At 37.7% G+C, this 21,232-nt stretch overlaps 1 protein-coding gene across 8 annotated transcripts in view; it reads right to left on the bottom strand.

The window, feature by feature from the left end:
* Positions 1 to 21,232, bottom strand: part of FAM120C (family with sequence similarity 120 member C) — a 130,417-nt gene that overhangs the window by 35,747 nt on the left and 73,438 nt on the right. For 5 of the 8 annotated variants that reach the window (XM_057718217.1, XM_057718220.1, XM_057718219.1 and 2 more), the window contains one exon: positions 6,397 to 6,646. The exons of 2 other annotated variants lie outside the window; for them this stretch is intronic. In XM_057718217.1, coding sequence (XP_057574200.1) covers positions 6,397 to 6,646 — 250 coding nt within the window. Of the gene's footprint in view, positions 1 to 6,396; positions 6,647 to 21,232 lie in introns of those variants that run through there. One more of the 8 variants, XM_057718221.1, reaches the window with a different exon arrangement.

Genomic DNA, 21,232 nt, shown 5'->3' with positions numbered 1-21,232 from the left:
ATAGGAGCTGATTAAAAGTCTTTATTCACTATGTCCTTATCCATATGCCCTCAGAGACAGTTTCTATTGACTGCTTTTTGTCCTGAGTATGAGACACACATTATTATTTTTGCAAGTTTTGTAATTTTTTATTTGACATTGGACAATTTTTTTTATATATTTTTAATTAATTAATTAATTATATTTATTTATTGGCTGCGTTGGGTCTTCGTTGCTGCACATGGGCTTTCTCTAGTTGCTGCGAGAGGGGCCTACTCTTCATTGTGGTACGCAGGCTCCACATTGTAGTGGCTTCTCTTGTTGTGGAGCACGGGCCCTAGGCGTGTGGGCTTCAATAGCTGCAGCGCATGGGCTCAGTAGTTGTGGTTCACGGGCTCTAGAGCACAGGCTCAATAGTTGTGGCACACGGGCTTAGTTGCTTCGTGGCATGTGGAATCTTCCCAGGGCAGGGCTCAAACCCATGTCCCCTGCATTGGCAGGTGGATTCTTTACCACTGCGCCACCTAGGAAGTCCTTGACATTGGACAGTTTTGATAATATACTGTAGCAACTCTGGACTTTTGACTCTCTCCCAAAGCACTGCAGTTGTTGCTTTTTTGTTTATTTGTTTAGTGACATGTCTGAACTAATTCTGGAGAGTCTGTCTTTCCTGCAGTGTGTTATTTTTACTTTTAATTCATTTCATTTTTAAGCCTAGCTTCCATTAGTCAGCCAATGATTAGTCAAAGGTTGTGCAGAAATATCTTGAGCCAATAAAGCTTCCATTTTTGCAAAGGGGATCTGTATGTAGGTTGGGGCATACATTAAAAATTCAAGGAGTTTATGTCTGGCTTTTATTTTTTCCTTCTGCAGGTCTCATGTTCAGCCAGGTATGAATATGTAATTGGGGCTCTCTCTAAGTCTGAGTCTGTATGCAGACTTGTACATGTACACAATCTTCCAGATACCCAGGACTATATGGGAGTTTATCCAAGCCCTTTATGTTCGTTTTATTGCTCAGATCTCCCAGTTGAATTTTTGGCATGGTGTATTGCAGCCACAGGCAACTTAGGTATTTGTCTCCCCTGATTGTTTGCAATCGATTTTGCTACTGTTTTTGACAATGCCCTGGGCTTGAGGCTTCTTTATTTTCATTTAAAAAACTCCTCTCTTGGGCTTCCCTGGTGGCGGAGTGGTTAAGAATCCGCCTGCCAATGCAGGGGACACGGGTTCGATCCCTGATCTGGGAAGATCCCACATGCCTCGGAGCAACTAAGCCCATGTGCCTTTAAGAAAAAAAAAAAAAAAAAAGCCAAGAAAAATAAATAAATAAAAAAATATAAAACACTCCTTTCTTGCTCAAGATGAGGTAAATCATTGCTTAGTTTGTATTCTACTTGTTATCTTTTTTTTCTTTACATTTATCTCTATAATCAATTTGTCTAGGATGTATGTGTGGTAAGGCTCTAGTTTGATGTTTTCTGCCCAAATACCAACCCAATTTTCTCAACAATTATTAAAAAATTCATCTATTGCTCATTGATTTGTGAAGCTTTCTTTAGCACATTTTAAGTTTTCATGTGTCTAGGGTCTTACGTAGTATTAGCTGCTCTAAAACAATTACCTGTCAATTTTTGTGCCAGTATCACATCATTTTAGTATACATTTATAATACATTCTGCCTTTTTTGTTCATGTTGTTTAAGCCAAGACTCCTCTTATTGCTCTTTTAAAAAATTCCAATCTATTTTTACTTCTTTGCTTTTCCCCCCAAATTTAAGAATTATTCTGTCAGGTGAACAAAAACTAGTTTTTATATATCTTCACTCTTTATATATCAGGATGGCATATGGTTCACTCAAATGTCCTATTACAGCTGGGAATGAATCTGGTGCTTCTTAACAGAACTGTTTCTCTGAAGAGACTCAACTTCAACCATAAATCTAGAGGAACAACTTTGTCGAATTTCATGTTCTATTTCTGGAAAACTGTTGAGACTGGAATGAACCTGTACTAGAAATGGCAGGGCCTTGATACATGCTTCTCTTCATTCACCAGGGCTGCATCCTACCCCTAGAAGCCTGACAGAGTTCCTTGTTATCCTTCCCTCCTCAGTGGTGACTGTTATATGTATTAAGTTTCTGCCTTCTTCAAGCTGTATCAAGCTTTCCTAGTAGACTCTCATTTCTCTAGGCCAACTGTCCAAGAGCTGCACCAACTTAAGTTTTAACCACAACTTGTCCAGCATTACTTTACTTTCATAAGAGGTATCTCTTAACTATAGTTAGTAGAAGCAATTGAGGAGTTTAGATTCCTAATACTCAATCAGGGCATAGTTTAATTTTCTCCCAAGTCTTTACATTGATGGGCAATGCAGTATTTAGGATAAGTTAATTTTCATTTAAAGTTGAATTTTAAATTTCCAATAAGATTTTATGTTAATCTTTAAAACTGCATGTTTCCACCATTTTGTCTTTTAAAAAGCATAGGAATTGGAAGTTGGAGAGACTTGGGTTCAAACTCTTGCATAACCCCTTATTAGTTATGTAACCTTTGCAAGTCACTTCTCTTTGAGCCTTTATCTCCTCTTCTATAAATGGAGATAAATAACACTTACTTTTCAGCACTATTATGAGGATTAGTAGCATTGTACGCAAAGGGCTGACTTACCACAATGCCAGGTACATAATGTGTAATATTACAGGACGTGTTCTTAATGACTTTGTGAACACTGATAATTGCCTTGTGCTTTAATAATGATCTTATATGAGTTACTCATTTTTGCAGGGCAGTTTCCCCTACACTAAAAGACTTCAGATGATGCTTCTTCTTTTTGGGTGCTTAGGTCTTTTTAAAAGTAATCTTTATATCTTTTCCTCTGCTTTTAGGGAGTAGCCTATCACTTATCATTGCTATCACTGGGGCCGGTTCTAATAATAGCTCCTACTCCCTGTCTCACCTCCCTTACAATCTGCTACTTCTGATCCCTTGTACACTGGGAAATCAGATGACCAAATTGTCAGAAACGTGTATAAATTAAGAATAAATACGTTGAGCAGAAGGCTAAGGGGTTCTCTTCAGGGGAAGCATATAGAACCTACGAGAGCATAAACTTTGTGATAGCCTTTAGAGCCATCAATAATTCATTTTTACTTATTTTCATGTTCCTGGATGTGTTCCAAAAAACCCAGAGCATCAAATAAATGGGAAAATGAGCTATTAGTATACTTTTGAGAAAAAAGATAAACAAAACATGTAATTCTAGAGTTAATATGGGATAATGTAGGGCTGTGGCCCAGGAATGTGTTAGGAGCTAGGAGGAATGAATCCTATCCATTATTCTTATTGAGAAGACTTCCTGAGTCACCAATCTTAATGTCAAGGTAGTTAGAATACTAACATATATTAAGCCTCTATTATGTGATAGGGCCCCTGTGTGAATTATCTCAATCCTCAAACAGCTCTGAGAAGTAAGAATTATTATACCCATTTATGGTGAGGAAATGGATACTCTAAAAGGTTAAAGTGACTTATCCAAGCTGAAAAGTGCCAGAGCCAGAATTCAAACTAAGGTTTGTCTGGTTTCAAAAGCTCTATAACCCTCTGGTGACTTGCAGGGACTTGACTTCCTCTTTGCATAAAAACTTACTTACTCTATACCAGCAAATAAACAATGAGAACATGTAATAAAAAATAGAATACCATCAACAATCACAATAATATATATCAAGTGCCTAGGAATTAATTTAAAATGCAGAAGGCATCTATGAAAGAAAATTAACTCTATTTAGGACATAAAGTTCTGTACACCTGAAACTAACATAATATTGTAAATCAACTATACTTTAAAAAAAAAGACATAAAGAAAGAGACCTAAGAGACCTGAATAAAGGGAGAGGTAAACTATGATCTTTGGATGGGAAGACAACATTATAAAGAGGTCAATTCTCCCTAAGTTAATCTATAAATCCAATTCATTCACCAAAAAAACTCATCAAGATTTTGTGGAAACTGGACTAATTCTAAATTATATAGGGAAGAATAAAGATTCATGTGGTTCACGAATAGTTAGTACAAGTCTGGAACAAGAAAAGCAAACAGTGGAAATTTACCCTACCTGATATTAAATAAGACAAATTACAAACCGCTAATAATTGAAAGAACGTGATATTGGCAAGGGAGCAAGTAGGCAATGGAACAAAATAGAATCCAGGAATGGATTCAAGTACATACAGGAACTTGGTACCTAGGAATGGTGGTAACACAAATCAATGGGGAGAGAAGATGGAGTTGGGAAAACTGGCTTATTATATAGAGAAAATAAAATTAGATCCTTTTTTACAACATATACAGAATAAATACCCACTATATTAAAGACCTGAAATGGAAGGCAACATTATAATGTAAACAGTTACGTTATAGTTACAGAAAAAGTAGAAACATCTTTATGACCCAGGGGTAGGGAAGAATTTATTAAATAAGATCCCCAAAGCACACACCATAAATGTACGGATTGATGGGTTTGACAGAATCAAATTAAATACTTATTAGTTAGGGGTAAAGTGTACTGATATCTGCAATTTACTTGGAAATGCATCAAAAAGGATGGATAAATGGATGGCTAGAGATGGAGAGAAGGATAGTTATATGGGATAAAGCTGTTAATAATAGAATCTAAGTGGTGGTTATATGAGTGTTTGCCATACTATTCTTCCAACTTTTTTTTTTTGGCCACGCTACATGTTGTGGCATGTAGGATCTTAGTTCCCTGACCAGGGATGGAACCCATCCCCTGCAGTGGAAGTGCGGAATCTTAACCACTGGACCGCCAGGGAAGTCCCACTTCTCTGTATGTATGAAATCATAATAATGAAAGGTCAGTGAAAGTGAAATACTTTTGTCCAAAAAAGGATATTGTACATAAAGTTCTGAAAAATTGTGGCTGAGTGGAAAAGATATTTGACACATACACACACAGATATAGAAAAGATATCTGCTGTATTTGCATGTCTATTTTTTAGGGTATATTACACATTTAAGGTTTAATATACAGTCTTGCTAAATTGTCATTTATATACAGATTGCTAAATTGCCCTAAAGAAAGTTGAACCAAATTTACATTTGCATGAGAATAGCCAGTTGCCTTCACCACTGTCAGTTGGGTATTGTTCTATTATTTTTGTTATTGGGGTAAAGTTGCTTTACAATGTTGTGTTAGTTTCTGCTGTACAATGAAGTGAATCAGCTATATGTGTATACATATATGCCCTCTTTTTTGGGTTTACTTCCCATTTAGATCACCGCAGAGCACTGAGTAGAGTTCCCTGTGCTATACAGCACATTCTTATTAGTTATCTATTATTATACATAGTAGTGTATATATGTCAATCCCAATCTCACAAGAAACTTCCATAATCAGCGAGAAGAAAAGTAACCAAAATTTGCAAAATAAATAAATAGGCACTTCATAGAATGAGAAAACAAATGGCTAATATATAATATATGATGACTAAGATCAACCTCATCTGTAGTCAAATAAATGCAAATTAAAATAAAAGATACTACTTGAAACCCATTGGATTGGCAGAAATGAACAAGTTATATGATATCAGAACTGTCAATAATATGAAGAAATAGAAACCCTTATGCATTGCTTATAGGACTATAAATTTAGAACAAATATAATCTAGAGCAATTTGGCAATATTTGGTGAAAAATCTATATGCATATTTTACAGGACCCAGGACTTCTACTCCTAAATACATACTTCAGATAAACTGACACAAGAGCACAAAGAAACAGAGACATCTATGAAGATATCCCCTGCAGCACTGTTTGCAATACTCAAGAACTAGAAACAACTATCTATCAAACAACAAATAAAGTACTATGATATTAGTACTCATTAGAATATAATTCAGTAGTCATCAGGAATGAAGCATACATGAATACAGATAGATCTAAAAGATAACACTGAGTGAAAAAAGTAAGAAATAGAATGAGATGTACAACACAGTATCTTTCATGTTAAAAAAGGGAAAAAATCTACACATATATATAAACATCACTATAGATTGTGCATAGACACATATGGAAGATGGCTTGGAAGGACACACATCAAATATTTAAAAGTGGGTAACTATGGGTAGAGAGAAGGGGACTGAATCAGGAAGGAAGGCTGGAGAGGACAAAAACCAAATATAGAACCAAAAATAAAAGAGGGTTCATGCATGGGCTGATGATGACAGAGGATCATAAACTGAGGAGACTATCATAGCAATCAATTCCAGTGTTTCTGAAGTCTAAAGTAAACATAAAACCTCCCCACCTTACAATACTATAAAAACCACTTGCTTAAAGGAAATGTCAAAAAAGTAAAAGAGAAATGAACTGACCACTTTCCCATCACATGGCTTACCGGAGAACACAGCACATGAGCAGCAGATGGGTGGGGACATTAGCTGGATTGAGCATACTGGGTGTGTCTGACTTCATACAGGCCAGGAAGGCACGCATCCTTCTGTTCTTGTCCTCAACTGCTTTGCCTAGCCAGAGCTTCTTGAGGTTTGGGCAAGTCCATTCCCTAAATGTCAGTGCAGACACCAGCTCAGGGGTTTGAGGTGACTTCCCTTTATAGGCAGACCACTCTTTAAGGATCACTGAAGGAACTAGAAAACAGAAATTGAGGAAAAACAGGCTCTAGAGACTCTCTGAGCATTTCTGCAGCTGGCCACAATTGACAGAAGATGCTGACACTTCAACATCTCTGTATTTTCTGTCACTATTTTTATTGCTAGCAGTAGTAACAGCAGGAGTAGTAAGCATTTATTAGATGCTTGGTATGTATTAAGTATTTTACATATAAATGTAAATTTTACTTACTCCTCAGAACAAACCTGAGAGAGAAGCATTATGACTATATTATCACAAAATATAGTGCTCATTTTCCAGGTAAAAAAAAAAATCAAAGCTCAACTGTCACACAGTTCTACAGTCACACAGTAGTCCCCCCCCTTATTCACAGGGAACACATTCCAAGACCCCCAAAACCGTGGACAGAACCAAATCCTGCACATACTATGTTTTTTCCTATACCTACATACCTATGATAAAGGTATGTAAGAGATTAACAGTAACTAATAATAAAATAGAACAATTATAACAATATACTGTAATAAAAGTTATGTGAAGGTGTTCTCTCTCTCTCTTGCAAAATATCTTATTGTACAAGTTTAATGCCTTTTCCATCTTAACTAAGCATTTATCATGTACTGCGTCCATAACTTTTGCAGTTCAAGATGCAACAGCAAAACTAGCACAAATTTCTTTTTCCTTCAACAGCAAAACTAGCACAAATTTCTTTTTCCTTCTTCACAATTTCACAGATAGAAGACTCGTTCTTATCATAGATCTTTTTGTTCTTACTATAGATCTTACCAACATCAACATATGATTTTTTTTCTTCCTTTTATTAGGTTGAGAATTTTCACCTTTTCACTTAAAGGAAGCACTTTACAGCTTCTTTTTTTTTGGCATATTTGAATTGCCAGCACTCTTGCCCTTCGGGGCCATTATTAAGTAAAATAAGGGTTACTTGAACACAAGCACTGTGATACTGGGACAGTTGATTTGATAACCTAGACAGCTACTAAGTGACTAACAGGATATGCTGAACAAAGGAATGTTTCACATCCTGGGTGGGAGGGAGCAGGACAATGCGAGATATCATCACACTACTCAGAACAGTGTGCATTTTAAAACTTATGAATTGTTTACTTCTGGAATTTTTCATTTAATATTTTTGGATCATGGTTGACCTCGAGTAATTGAAACTGTGGAAAGAGAAACCGAGGATACAGGACTTTGTACTGTACTTTGAAACTCATTTCTTAAGTAGATGTACCAGGCTAGGCAAGGAAAGAAGTTCAAGGAAGAATCACGTGAATACTTGGCTTCATAACAGACTATAGGACACCCCAAAAGACTTAAAAGAATACTACAAAGTTCTCAAGAAGACAACATCTTTTAGATTTATGAAGGTGTAACAGACAAGGAAAACTTGGCTTCTGTCTACTTCTAGTGTACCTCAGGATCCTAAGCTATGTCTTCTTTTACTTAAGGCTTCTAGTATCTACTCAATCACCCAAGCTAGAAACCTGGAAGTCATTCCAGAGAGTCCTTGCTGTCCTTCACCTCCTACAGCTGGTTACTTCAAAGGTCCTGCTGATTCTACTGTCGTATCATCCCTTATATCTGTCCCCTTTTCTTCATCACAACAAATATTGTTGAGGTTCAGATTTCATCATCTTTCACCTGGCAAGAATCTCCAGACTGTTTTCCCTGATTTCATCCTGTCCAGTCCCCCTCACACCCATACTATACAACTACTAGAATGCTCCTTTTAAAAAACTTTTTAGTTTCAAATAATTATAGATTCACAGGGAGTTGTGAAGATAGTAGTCAGAAGTCCTGTGTACCCTTTACCTAGTTTTCCCCAATGGTTATATCTAAAATGATTATAGGGACTTTCCTGGCAGTCCAGTGGTTAAGACTCCACGCTTCCACTGCAGGGGGCATGGGTTGGATCCCTGGTCAGGGAATTAAGATCCTGCATGCCACACAGTGTGGCCAAAAAACAAAACAGAACAAAACAAAACAAATAAAGTAAAATGATTATAATACAATATTAAAGCTAGGAAACTGACATTGGTACAACTGTGTGCATAGTTCTCTGTCATGTAGATTCATGTAACTATCACTGCAATCACGAAAAGAGAACTATTCCATCACCACAAAGATCTCTTTATGGTCACACCCAACACCCTCCAGCACCATCCTTAATCCCTGGAAACCACCAATTTGTTCTCCACCTCTACAATTTTGTCAATTTGAGAATATTATATAAGTTGAATCAGTATGGAACCTTTTGAGATCGGCATTTTCACTTAGCATAATGCCCTTGAGATCTATCCATGTTAATGCATATAATAGCTCATTCCTTTTTTGCTGAGTAATATTCCATGGTATAGATATACATGGTTTACCTTTTGAAGGATATTTATGTTGTGTCCAATTTGGGGCTATTATAAATAAAGGTGTTATGAATATTTGTTTATAAGTTCCTGCATGAAAATAAGTCTTCATTTTCTGGGATAAATGCCCCAAAATGTAAGTGCTACACACTTATTTTTAGTCTACTTTTAGTTTTAAGGAACTGCCAAATTATTTTCCAGAGTGGAAAACCATGTTACATTCCTACCAGCAAATTATGAGTGATCCAATTTTTCCAAATCCAATCCAGCATGCTGTATTATCACCATTATTCATTTTAGCCATTCTGATAGGTATGTAGTGACACTTCATTGTGGTTTTAATTTGCATTTCTCTAATGGCTAATGATGTTGAACATCTTTTCATGTCTTTATATTCCATATGTATATCTTCTTCAGTGAAATGTTTGTGCATGTCTTTTTTGCTGATTTTCTAAGTGGATTATTTTTATATTATTCAGTTTTGAGAGTTCTTTCAGAGTATTTCAGATACTAATCTAGATATGTGGTACTTGTTCACCTATAGATTTCCAATTGATCCAGTACCATTTATTAAAAAGACGATCCTTCCTCCAACAAAGTGCTTCTGCAGCTTTGTCAAAAATCAGTTGGCTGTACTTGTGTGAGGCTATTTCTGGGTTCCCTATTCTGTTCCATTGGTGTATATGTCTATATCACTGCCAATACCACACAGTCTTAATTACTGTAGTGACATAATAAGTCTTGTAATCAGGAAGAGTGATTGCTCCCAATTTATTATTCCTTCTCAAAAATGTTTTAGCTATTCTAGTTCCTTTGTTTTTCCCTATAAATATTAGAATAATCTTCTCTACATACACACAGAATCCTGCAGCATTAGAGAGAAATTGTGTTAAACCTGTATACAATTAATTTCTATTGAATCAGTAATAAAAAAAATTCCCAACAAACAAAAGTTCAGCACCAGACAACTTGATAGTGAATTCCACCAAAAATTTAAAGGAGAGCTAACACCTATCCTTCTCAAATGATTGCAAAAAACTGAAGGGGAAGGAATGCCTCCAAACTGATTCTATATAAGACAAAAATATCCTACAGGAACAAAGGAGGAAATAAACACACTCTCAGATGAAGGAAAACTAGCATACTTTTTTAAAAGCAGACCTAACCTAAAAGAATGACTATAGGTACTTCCCTGCATAGAAAGGAAACAATAAAAGAAGGAATCTTGGAATATCAGGAAGAAAAAACAATGGAAAGAACAAAAGTATGGATAAATACAACAGATTTTCCTTCTTCTCTTGAGTTTTCTAAATTATGTTTCACAGTAAGCAAAAACTATAACACTATTTAATGTGGCTCTCGATGTCTGTAGGTAAAATATTTAAGACAATTATAAATGGAAGAAGGTAAAGAGATGCAACAGAGGTCAAGCTCACGATCACTTGAACTGGTAAAGTAACAATACTAGTAGACTGTGCTAAATTATGTATATACAATGTAATACCTAGTAAATACACTGAAACAGCTACACAAAGATACACTCAAAAACATATAGATAAATAAAAATACAAATCTAAAATAAGTTCAGGTAGTCCATAGGAAGGGAAGAATAAGAAAACAGCGGTATGAAAAACCGAGAAAACAAACAGAAGCAAAAATAAAATGACAGACTTAAACCCTAATGTGTCAATAATTACATTTAATGTAAGTGGTCTAATGACACCAATCAAATACAGAGATTGACAGACTGGATAAAAAAACATACCCAAATATATGCTGTCTACAAAAAATTCACTTCAAATATAAATAATATCGGTAGGTTGAAAGGAAAAGAATGGAAAATAATATACCATGAGAACATTAATCAAAAGACAGAAGGAAAGGCTATATTAATACTACACTAAGTAGACTTCGGAGCAAAAAAAATGCCAGGGAAAGAGAGGGACATTACAAAATGGCAAAATGGTCAATCTACCAAGAAGACATAGCAATCCTAAATGTGTGTCACCAAATAACTGAGCCACAAAATACATGACATAACAACTGACAGAAATGAAATCAGAAATAGACAAATCCACAATTACAGAGACTTCAATTCACCTCTCAATAATGGGTAAATCAACTATACAGAAAATCAGCAAGAATATAGAACTCAACAACACCATGAATGAACAGAATCTAACTGACTCACAGACAAGAGCACAATACATGGTCTTTTCACATGCCCACAGAACATATGCCATGATAGGTCATATCCTGGGCCATAAAACAAACTTCAGTAAATTTAAAAGAATTGAAATCATACAGTGTATAATCTCAGGCCACTATGGAATCAAACAAGAAATTAACAGAAAGATAACAGGAAGACCTATTAAATACTTGGAAAATATCAAAGCACTTCTATATAATTAATGGGTCAAAGAGGAAGTCTCAAGGAAAAGAAAGAAATACATGGAACTAAATGAAAATAAAAATACAGAATACTAAAATTTGTGAGATGTAACTAAATAATTGCTAAGAGGGAAACTTATAGCACTAAATGCTCACATTTGTTAGAAAAGAGGAAAAGTCTTTAATTGATCATCTTACAAGAAGAGGGGCAGAAAGCCAAACTTTCAGCAAACCAAGGAAAGAAATAATAAAATCAGAAATCAATGAAATTTAAACAGAAAAACAATAGAGAAAAAATCAGTGAAACAAAAACCTGCTTCTTTGAAAAGAACAACAAAATTGACAAAATTATAGCATAACTGAAAAGAAAAAGAGACAGAAGACACAAATTGCTAATACAAAGAATGAGATGGGATATCACCACAAAACCTGAAGATATCAAAAGAATTGTATGGGAATATTGTAAACAACTCTGCACACATATATTTGACAACTTAGGCAAAATATACCAATTTTTCAAAATATGCAAACTACCAGAAATAATGAATATGAAGCAGATAATTTGATTAGCCCTATAAAATTTTAATGAAATTTAATTTAAAACTTCACACATACACAGAAAACTGGCTCAACTGGTTTCACTGGAGAATCTGACTAAATGTTTAACAAAAAATTAACATCAATTCTACACAATCCTTTCAGAAAACAGAAGCAAACATTTCTGAACTCTTTTAATGAAGCCAGTATTATCCTGATACAAAAGCCAGATAAAGATAGTACATAGGGAGAAAAGATGGCAGCAGAGTAGAAGGATGTAGAGTTCATCTCTCTCCACAGATGCATCAGGAATACATCAATAGATGCAACAATTCCCACCGAAACTGGCTGAACACTACCAGAAGACCTTGGACACCGGTAACAACTATAAAGATCCTGGCATAAACGGGGTAGAACAAAAGAAAAAAAAAGAGAAAGAGGAGAAAAAAAGGGATGGGACCTGCACCCTGGGGCAGGGGGAGTTGAACCAGAGGAGAGATTACTGAATTCAGGGAAATCCCCCTTATCTGATGGGGAAACACCCTCTCCAATGGGGAATTTGATTGGATCAAAAGGGAGGCATTTGGGGCTGTTCAAAGAGGGTGAAGTGGCCAATCTGTGGCAGATGGGAAAGAATGAGAAATACACAGACAGTCTGCACCATGGCTCTGTGTGCCCCAGTCTGACATGTGTGTTCACAGGAGTGCAGGGGTCTGGGAGCTGCAATGTGGGGACTGGAGAACAGACCCAGGGTGAGGACTGCTGTTGGCTGTGGGGAGATGGACTGAGGGGTTGGGAGGGAAGAAATCCGCAGCAGGGAATGCCTACCGTGGAAAACTGGGCTGCCATGGAAACAGGGAACTACTGCTGAGTCACATGCAGGGGGAGGAGCCACTCTCTCAGCGCCCAAGATGAACAAAGGGAGGCCCCCTGTATGCCTGGCTGTCGAGCGCCAGTCAACAAGGGATAGAAAACGCCCTCTCAGGGGCTGGCCCTAGTGTGCCTGCTGCTGAAAACCAGAAGTCTGACCAGGGCGGGCCATCTCTGGAGACATTCCTCTTACACCCGTGCCCACTGGCTTCCCTGCACATTTTGCGTCACCGATGGCACTCCTGTGATCCAAGTAGGGTGCTACTGCTGACTCACATGCAGGGGGAGGAGCCATTATTGTAGCCTTCCAGTGCCCTCAACGAACAGTAAGGGAAGTGCCTTCTAGGTCTGGCTATCAAGCACTAGTCAACAAGTAATATGAAAAAGCCCCCTCAGGGACTGGCCCTAGCATGCCTGCTGCCGAGAGCCAAAAAAGGTCTGACCAGGGTGGGCCACCTCTAGGGACATTCCCCTTGCACCATGCCTGCCAGCTTCCCTGTGCAATTGGTGCCGCCACTGGGGCTCCCACCATCCAAGCAGCGCACTACTGCTGACTCACACGCAGGAGGAGGAGCCACTAATGCAGCCTTTCTCCAGGTGCCTGCAAGGAACAATAAAGGAAGCCCCCTCTAGGCCTGGCTGTTGAGCACCAGTCGACAAGTAATATAAAAAGCCCCTTCAAGGTCTGGCCCTAGCATGCCTGCTGCTGAGAGCCAAAAAAAGTCTGGTTGGGGAGGGAGGCATGGTGGGGTGGGAATCTCTAGGGACATTCCTCTTACACCCGAATCTGCCATGTTCCCTGTGCATTTGCACTGCTGCCAGGGCTCCCGCGACCCAGGCAGGGCACTACAGCTGACTCACACTTAGGGGAAGGAGCCACTATTGTACCCTCTCCCTCCCCACACACTGGCACCTACGGATGAACAATAAAGGAAGCTCGACTGCTCACACAGTACTACAAAAAGCCCCTGAGGGCTGCCCATCAGCTGCCCTGTGCCGGGCACCAGTAAAAAGCACACTAAGGCCAGATTTCCTATATCCATGGTGGCCAGCATCCCTGCACATTCGGTGTTACTACCAGGGCTCCCGAAATCCAAGTAGGGCTCTACGTCTCAGTCACACACATGGAAAGGAGCCACTATCATAGCCTCTCTCTCCCCACACGCCAGCACCTGCAGATGAACAATAAAGGAAGCCCTCAGTGAGGCAGACCCAAGAGCTACAAGGCAGCCTCAGCCTCAGACTCTTATGGCTGGACCACATGCAGAGGCAGGGGCAAAACCAAAGCTGAATGCCAGGGACAGTGGGACAAAGGAAGTGGATCTAAAATCTTTACATCATCTATACAAGATGCAGACTAAATCCCCGTGATGAGATATGTAGACCCTATGTCTTTGGAATATCTGAGTAGACAATGAATGTTCAAACAAATGAAAAAGGTCTAGCTCTGGTAGCTGTGGACTTTGGGAGCAAGCACACACAGGAATTAGGCCAGATCAGAGACTAAGTGGACTCCACAGCAGGTCCAGAGTCCAACCCAGAGGCAGAGGAGGGCTTCTTGGGGAGGTGAAGGTGGCCTGTGGCTAAAGGAGTGTATAAGGACACTTACAGCTAAGAACCTAAGGAAACAAAATTATTACTATTAATTCTATTGATTTCATCCATTCTGTTGTTAGTTATGGCTTTTTTTTTTATTTCCGATCATAGTCCTAAGTGATCTTAATGTCTTATAACACATTTTTTCATTCTATTTTTTACTTTTATTTTTATTTTTATCCTTTGTATATATTTCTATTTCTAGCTAGCTTTTCTGTGGTGCTGAGCTCATCTCCCCTATCTTTTTTCCTTCTTTATCTTTAATACATTTCTATTTTATCTTTTTCTTTTTCTATTTCCATTTATACCATGCTTTTCCATTGCTCTGTTTTATCCCATTTTATTTTACTTTATCTTATTATACTTATAGTCATTATTATCGGTCTGCTCTGTTTCCTTGCTTTATTCTTCAGATGACACCCTGCTTTGGTTTTTGTTTTTAGGATTTGTCTTTATCTTAGTTCTAATTATAATTGTTTGATTTCATTTTGGGGATCTTCAGTCTATCTGGTTGTTCTCTTGCTCTTGGTTATATTTGATCCTTGCTTCTATATGGTCTCTGTTATATTTGGTCCTTGTTTCACAATTCCTTTGGGATTTTGTTTGTCTTTTTCTTTTTCTTTTTTCTTCCTTTTAAAATTTTGTTTAAATATTTCCATGTCTACGTTGCTCTTCTGTTGTACTGTCCTCTTTCCACTTTCTCTCTCTGTCTCTCTCTCTCTTTTTTTAAGTATACTTGTCAGTTTGTTTTGTTTCTTTGCATCAGTCCTTAGGTGCCACTCTGCTTAGGTTTTTTGTTTTTTGTTTTTTTTGGTTCTGAGTTTTCACTGGTTTTCTCTTTAACTATCTGATTTTGTTCTGGGTTTCTTCTGTCTGGTTTCTCTAGTGCTTTATGTTTTACTGGGTTTTGTTTTCATTTCTCTTGTGCATGTACGTGTTTCCTTGTTTCAGTATTTCTTTGTTTGATTTGACTTTCTACCATTACTCTGGGGCTTGGATAGTCTTTTTTAAGCCCCTCTATTGCTGGGACGATCAACATGTGGGGTCTTCATTCCTCGACCAGAAGTCAAGCCTGAGGCTCTGGGGAAGTAGCACTGAATCTAGGATGATAGATCACTGGAGAATCCCCAGCCACAGGGAGTATTAATCGCAGAGAGCTCTCACAGAGGCCTCTATCACAGTCTAAGACCTGGCTTCCCCTGACTGCCTGCAACTGCCAATGCTGGATACCTCACACCAAACTACAAACAAGACAGCAACATAGACCAACCCATCAGCACACAGACGACCTAAAGCCATACTAAGCTCACAGATACCTGAAAACACAACACCTGACGTGGCCCTGCACATCCAAGGGAAAACACTCAGATCCACACACCAGAAAGCAGGCAACAGACCCTCCCAACAGGAAGCCTACTCAAGACACTGGACCAACCCCAGAACAGGGGACAGAGAACAGAAACAAGAGGAATTATGACTAGGCAGCCTAGGGAAAGGAGACCTCAAATATTGTAAATTACAAAAAATTAAAAAAAAAAAAAAAGAAACACCTTGCAGGCAACGGAGCAAGGTAAAAATCCACAAGACCAAATAAATGAAGAAGAAATAGGCAAACTGCCTGAAAAAGAATTCAGAGTAATGACAGTAAAGATGATCCAAAATGTCAAAAACAAAATAGAAAAAAAAGAAACATTTAATAAGGACCTTGAAGAACTAAAGAGCAAAGAAACAGTAATGAATAACACAATAACTGAAATTAACAACACTCTAGATGGAATGAACAGTAGAATAACTGAGACAGAAGAATAACTAACTGAGCTGGAAGACAGAATGGTGGAAATAACTGCCACAGAGCAGGAAAAAGAAAAAAAGAATAAAAAGAAAGGAAGACAGCCTCAGAGACCTTGAGGATAACATTAAGTGCACGAACATTCGAATTGTAGGCATCTCAGAAGAAGAAGGAAAAAAAAGGGGTCTGAGGAAATATTTGAAGAGATTATAGTTGAAAACTTCCCCAAGATGGGAAAAGAAATAGTCAATCAAGTCCAAGAAGGGCAGAGAGTTCCATACAGAATAAACCCCAGGGAAAAAAACACACCAAGGCACATGTTAATCAAACTAATGAAAATTAAACAAAAAGAAAAAATATTAAAAGCAGGAAGAAAATCAACAAATAACATGTAAGGGGAACCTCATAAGGATAACAGCTGATCTTTCTGCAGAAATTCTACAGGCCAGAAGGGAGTGCCAGGATATACTTAAAGTCTTCAAAGAGGAAAACCTACAACGAATACTCCACCCAGCAAGAATCATATTCAGATTCAACAGAGAAATCAAAAGCTTTACAGACAAGCAAAAGTTAAGAGAAATCAGCTCCACCAAACCAGCCTTACAACAATTGCTAAAGGAACTTCTCTAGGCAGGAAACACAAGAGAAGGAAAAGACCTACAAAAATGATCCCAAAACAATTAAGAAAATGGTAATTTGTAAATACATGTCAATAAATGCCTCACATGTAAATGGATTTAAGTGCTCCAACCAAAAGACACAGACTGGATGAATGGATACAAAAACAAGACCCTTACATATACTGTCTACAAGAAACCCACTTCAGACCTAGGGACACATAACAGACTGAAAGTAAGGGGATGGAAAAAGATATTGCATGCAAAAGGAAGTCAAAAGAAACCTGGAGTAGCAACACTCAATATCAGAAAAATTAGACCTTAAAGTAAAAACTATTACAAGAAACAAGGAAGGTCACTACACAATAATCAAAAGATCAGGACTTCCTAGGTGGTGCAGTGGTAAAGAATCCGCCTGCCAATGCAGGGGACACGGGTTCAAGCCCTGCCCTGGGAAGATTCCACATGCCATGGAGCAACTAAGCCCATGTGCCACAACTATTGAGCCTGTGCTCTAGAGCCCATGAGCCACAACTACTGAGCCCATGTGCCACAACTATCAAAGCCCATGTGCCTAGAGCCTGTGCTCCACAACAAGAGAAACCACTACAATGAGGAGCCTGCGCACCATCAATGAACAGTAGCTCCCACTCGCAGCAACTAGAGAAAGCCCGTGTGCAGCAACGAAGACCCAATGCAGCCAATAAATAAATAAAATAAATAAATAAATTAAAAAAAAATAATCAAGAGATCAATCCAAGAAGAAGATATAACAATTGTAAATGTCTATGAACCCAACACAGGAGCACCTCAATACATAAGGCAAAGGCTAACAGCCATAAAAAGGGAAATCGACAGTAACACAATAGTAGGAGATTTTAACACCCCACTTACACCAATGGGCAGATCATTCAAACAGAAAATGAATAAGGACACACAAGCTCTAAATGACACATTAGACCATCTTGACTTAACTGATATTTATAGGACATTCCATCCAAAAACGACAGAATACACTTTCGTCTCAAGTGCACATGGAACGTTCTGCGGATAGATCACATTTTGGGCCACAAATTAAGCCTTGGTAAATTTAAGAAAACTGAAATCATACCAAGCAGTTTTTCCGACCGCAGCACCATGAGACTAGTTATCCATTAGAGGACAAAAACTGTAAAAAACACAAACACATCGAGGCTAAAAACGCTGTTAAACAACCAAAAAAGATCACTGAGGAAATCAAAGAGGAAATCAAAATATACCTAGAAACAAATGACAGAGAAAACACAACAACCCAAAACCTACAGGATGAAGTAAAAGCAGTTCTAAGAGGGAAGTTTAAAGCAATACAATCCTACCTCAAGAAACAAGAAAATTATCGAATCAAGAACTAAACCTTATACATAAAACAATTAGAGAAAGAAGAACAAAAAAACGCCAAAGTGAGCAAAAGGAAAGAAATCATATAGATTAGATCAGAAACGAAAAAGAAAGGAAAGAAAAAATAGCAAAGATTGATAAAACGAAAAGCTGGTTCTTTGAGAAGATAAATAATATGGATAAACCATTAGCCAGACTCATGAAGAAATAAAGGGTGAAGACGCAAATCAACAGAATTGGAAATGAAAAAGGAGAAGTAACAACTGACACCACAGGAATACAAAAGATCATGAGAGACTACTACAAGCAACTATATGCCAATAAATTGGATAACCTGGAAGAAATCGATACATTCTTAGAAAAGTACAATTTTCCAAGACTGAACCAGGAAGAAATAAAAAATATGAACAGACCAATCACAAACACTGAAATTGAAACTGTGATTAAAAATCTGCCAACAAACAAGAGCCCAGGGCCAGATGGCTTCACAAGTGAATTCTATCAAATATTTAGAGAAGGGCTACCACCTATCCTTCTCAAACGCTTCCAAAATATAGCATAAGGAGGAACATTCTGGAACTCATTCTACAAGGCCACCATCACCCTGATACCAAAACCAGCCAAAGATGTCACAAAAAAAGAAAATTATAGGCCAACATCACTGATGAATATAGATGCAAAAATCCTCAACAAAATACTAGCTAACAGAATCCAACAGCACATTAAAAAAATCATACACCATGATCAAGTGGGGTTTATCCCTGGAATGCAAGGATTCTTCAATATATGCAAATCAATCAATGTGACACACCATATTAACAAACTGAAGGATATAATCTGAATGATAATCTCAAAAAAGATGCAGAAAAAGCTTTTGACAAAATTCAACATCCATTTATGATTAAAAACTCTCCAGAAAGTGGGCATAGAAGGAAACTACCTCAACATAATCAAAGGCATATATGACAAAACAACAACCATCATTCTAAATGGAGAAAAACTGAAAGCATTCCATATAAGAACAAGAACAAGAGAAGGGTACCCACTCTCACCATTATTATTCAACATAGTTTTGGAAGTGTTAGCCACAGCAAGTGGAGGAAAAAAATGAATCCAAATTGGAAAAGAAGTAAAACTGTCACTTTGCAGATGACATTGTATTATACATTAAAAAAACCTAAAGATGCTACCAATAAATTGCTAGTGCTAATCAATGGGTTTAGTAAAGTAGCCGGATACAAAATAAATGCACAGAAATATCTTGCATTCGTATACAGTAACAACAAAATATCAGAAAGAGAAATTAAGGAAACATTCCCATTTACCATTGCAACAAAAAGAATAAAATACTTAAGAATAAGCCTGACTAAGAGGCAAAAGACCTGTATGCAGAAAACTATAAGACACTGATGAGAGAAACCAAAGATGATATAAACAGATGGAGGGACATACCATGTTCTTGGATTGGAAGAATCAACATTGTGAAAATGATTATCCTACCCAAAGCAATTTATAGATTCAATGCAAACCCTGTCAAATTACCAATGGCATTTTTCACAGAACTAGAACAAGAAATTTTACTATTTGTATGGAAATGCAAAAGACCCTGAATAGCCAAAGCAATCTTGAGAAGGAAAGACAGAGCTGGAGGAATCAGATGCCCTCACTTCAGAGTATACTACAAGGCTACAGTGATCAAAACAGTATGCTACTGGAACAAAGACAGAAATATAGATCAATGGAACACAATAGAGAGCCCAGAGATAAACCCATGCACATATGGGCACCTTATGTTTGACAAAGGAGGCAAGAATATACAATGGAAAAAAGACAGCCTCTTAAATAAGTGGTGCTGGGAAAAGTGGACAGCTACATGTAAAAGAATGAAATTAGAACACTTCCTAACACCATACACAAAAATAAACTCCAAATGGATTAAAGACCTACATGTAAGGCCAGACACTATAAATCTCGTAGAGGAAAACATAGGCAGAACACTATGACATAAAGCAAGATCCTTTTTGACCCACCTCCTAGAATAATGGAAATAAAATCAAAAATAAACAAACGGGACCTAATGAAACTTAAAAGCTTCTGCACACCAAAAGAAACCATAAACAGCACAAGACAACCCTCAGAATAGGAGAAAATATTTGCTAATGAAGCAAGTGAAAAAGGATTAATCTCCAAAATATACAAGCAGCTCATGCAGCTCAATACTAAAAAAGCAAACAACCCAATCCAAAAGTGGGCGGAAGACCTAAACAGACATTTCTCCAAAGACGTGCAGATGGCTAACAAACACATGAAAAGATGCTCAACATCACTAGTCATTAGTGAAATGCAAGTCAAAGCCACAATGAGGTATCACCTCACACTGGTCAGAATGGCCATCATCAGAACATCTAGAGACAATAAATGTTGGGGAGGGTGTGGAGAAAAGGGAACCCTCCTGCACTGTTGGTGGGAATGTAAGTTGGTACAGCCACTATGGAAAACAGCATGGAGGCTCCTTAAAAAACTGAAAATAGAACTTCCATATGACCCAGCAATCCCAGTAATGGGCATACACCCTGAGAAAACCATAAGCCAAAAAGATACATGTTCCACAATGCTCAGTGCAGCACTATTTACAATAGCCAGGACATGGAAGCAACCTAAATGCCCATCAGGAGATGAGTGGATAAAGAAGATATGGTACATATATAAAATGGAATAATACTCTGCCATAAAAAGGAATGAAATTGAAATATTTGTAGTGAGGAGGATGGACCTAGAGTCTGCCATACAGAGTAAAGTAAGCCAGAAAGAGAAAAACAAACTGTATGCTAATACATATATAAGGAATCTAAAAAAATGGTACTGATGAACCCAGTGGCATGGCAAGAATAAGGATGCAGATGTAGAGAACGGGTTTGAGGACATGGTGCTGGGGGTGGCAAAGGGGAAGGTGGGACGAAGTGAGAGAGTAGCATTGACATATATACACTACCAAATGTAAAATACATAGCTAGTGGGAGGCTGCTGCATAACAGATGGAGATCA

Source organism: Hippopotamus amphibius, chromosome X (assembly GCF_030028045.1).
Source record: "Hippopotamus amphibius kiboko isolate mHipAmp2 chromosome X, mHipAmp2.hap2, whole genome shotgun sequence".
Classification (NCBI taxonomy): Eukaryota; Metazoa; Chordata; class Mammalia; order Artiodactyla; family Hippopotamidae; genus Hippopotamus; species Hippopotamus amphibius.
This window is presented reverse-complemented; position numbering and strand designations above follow the sequence as displayed.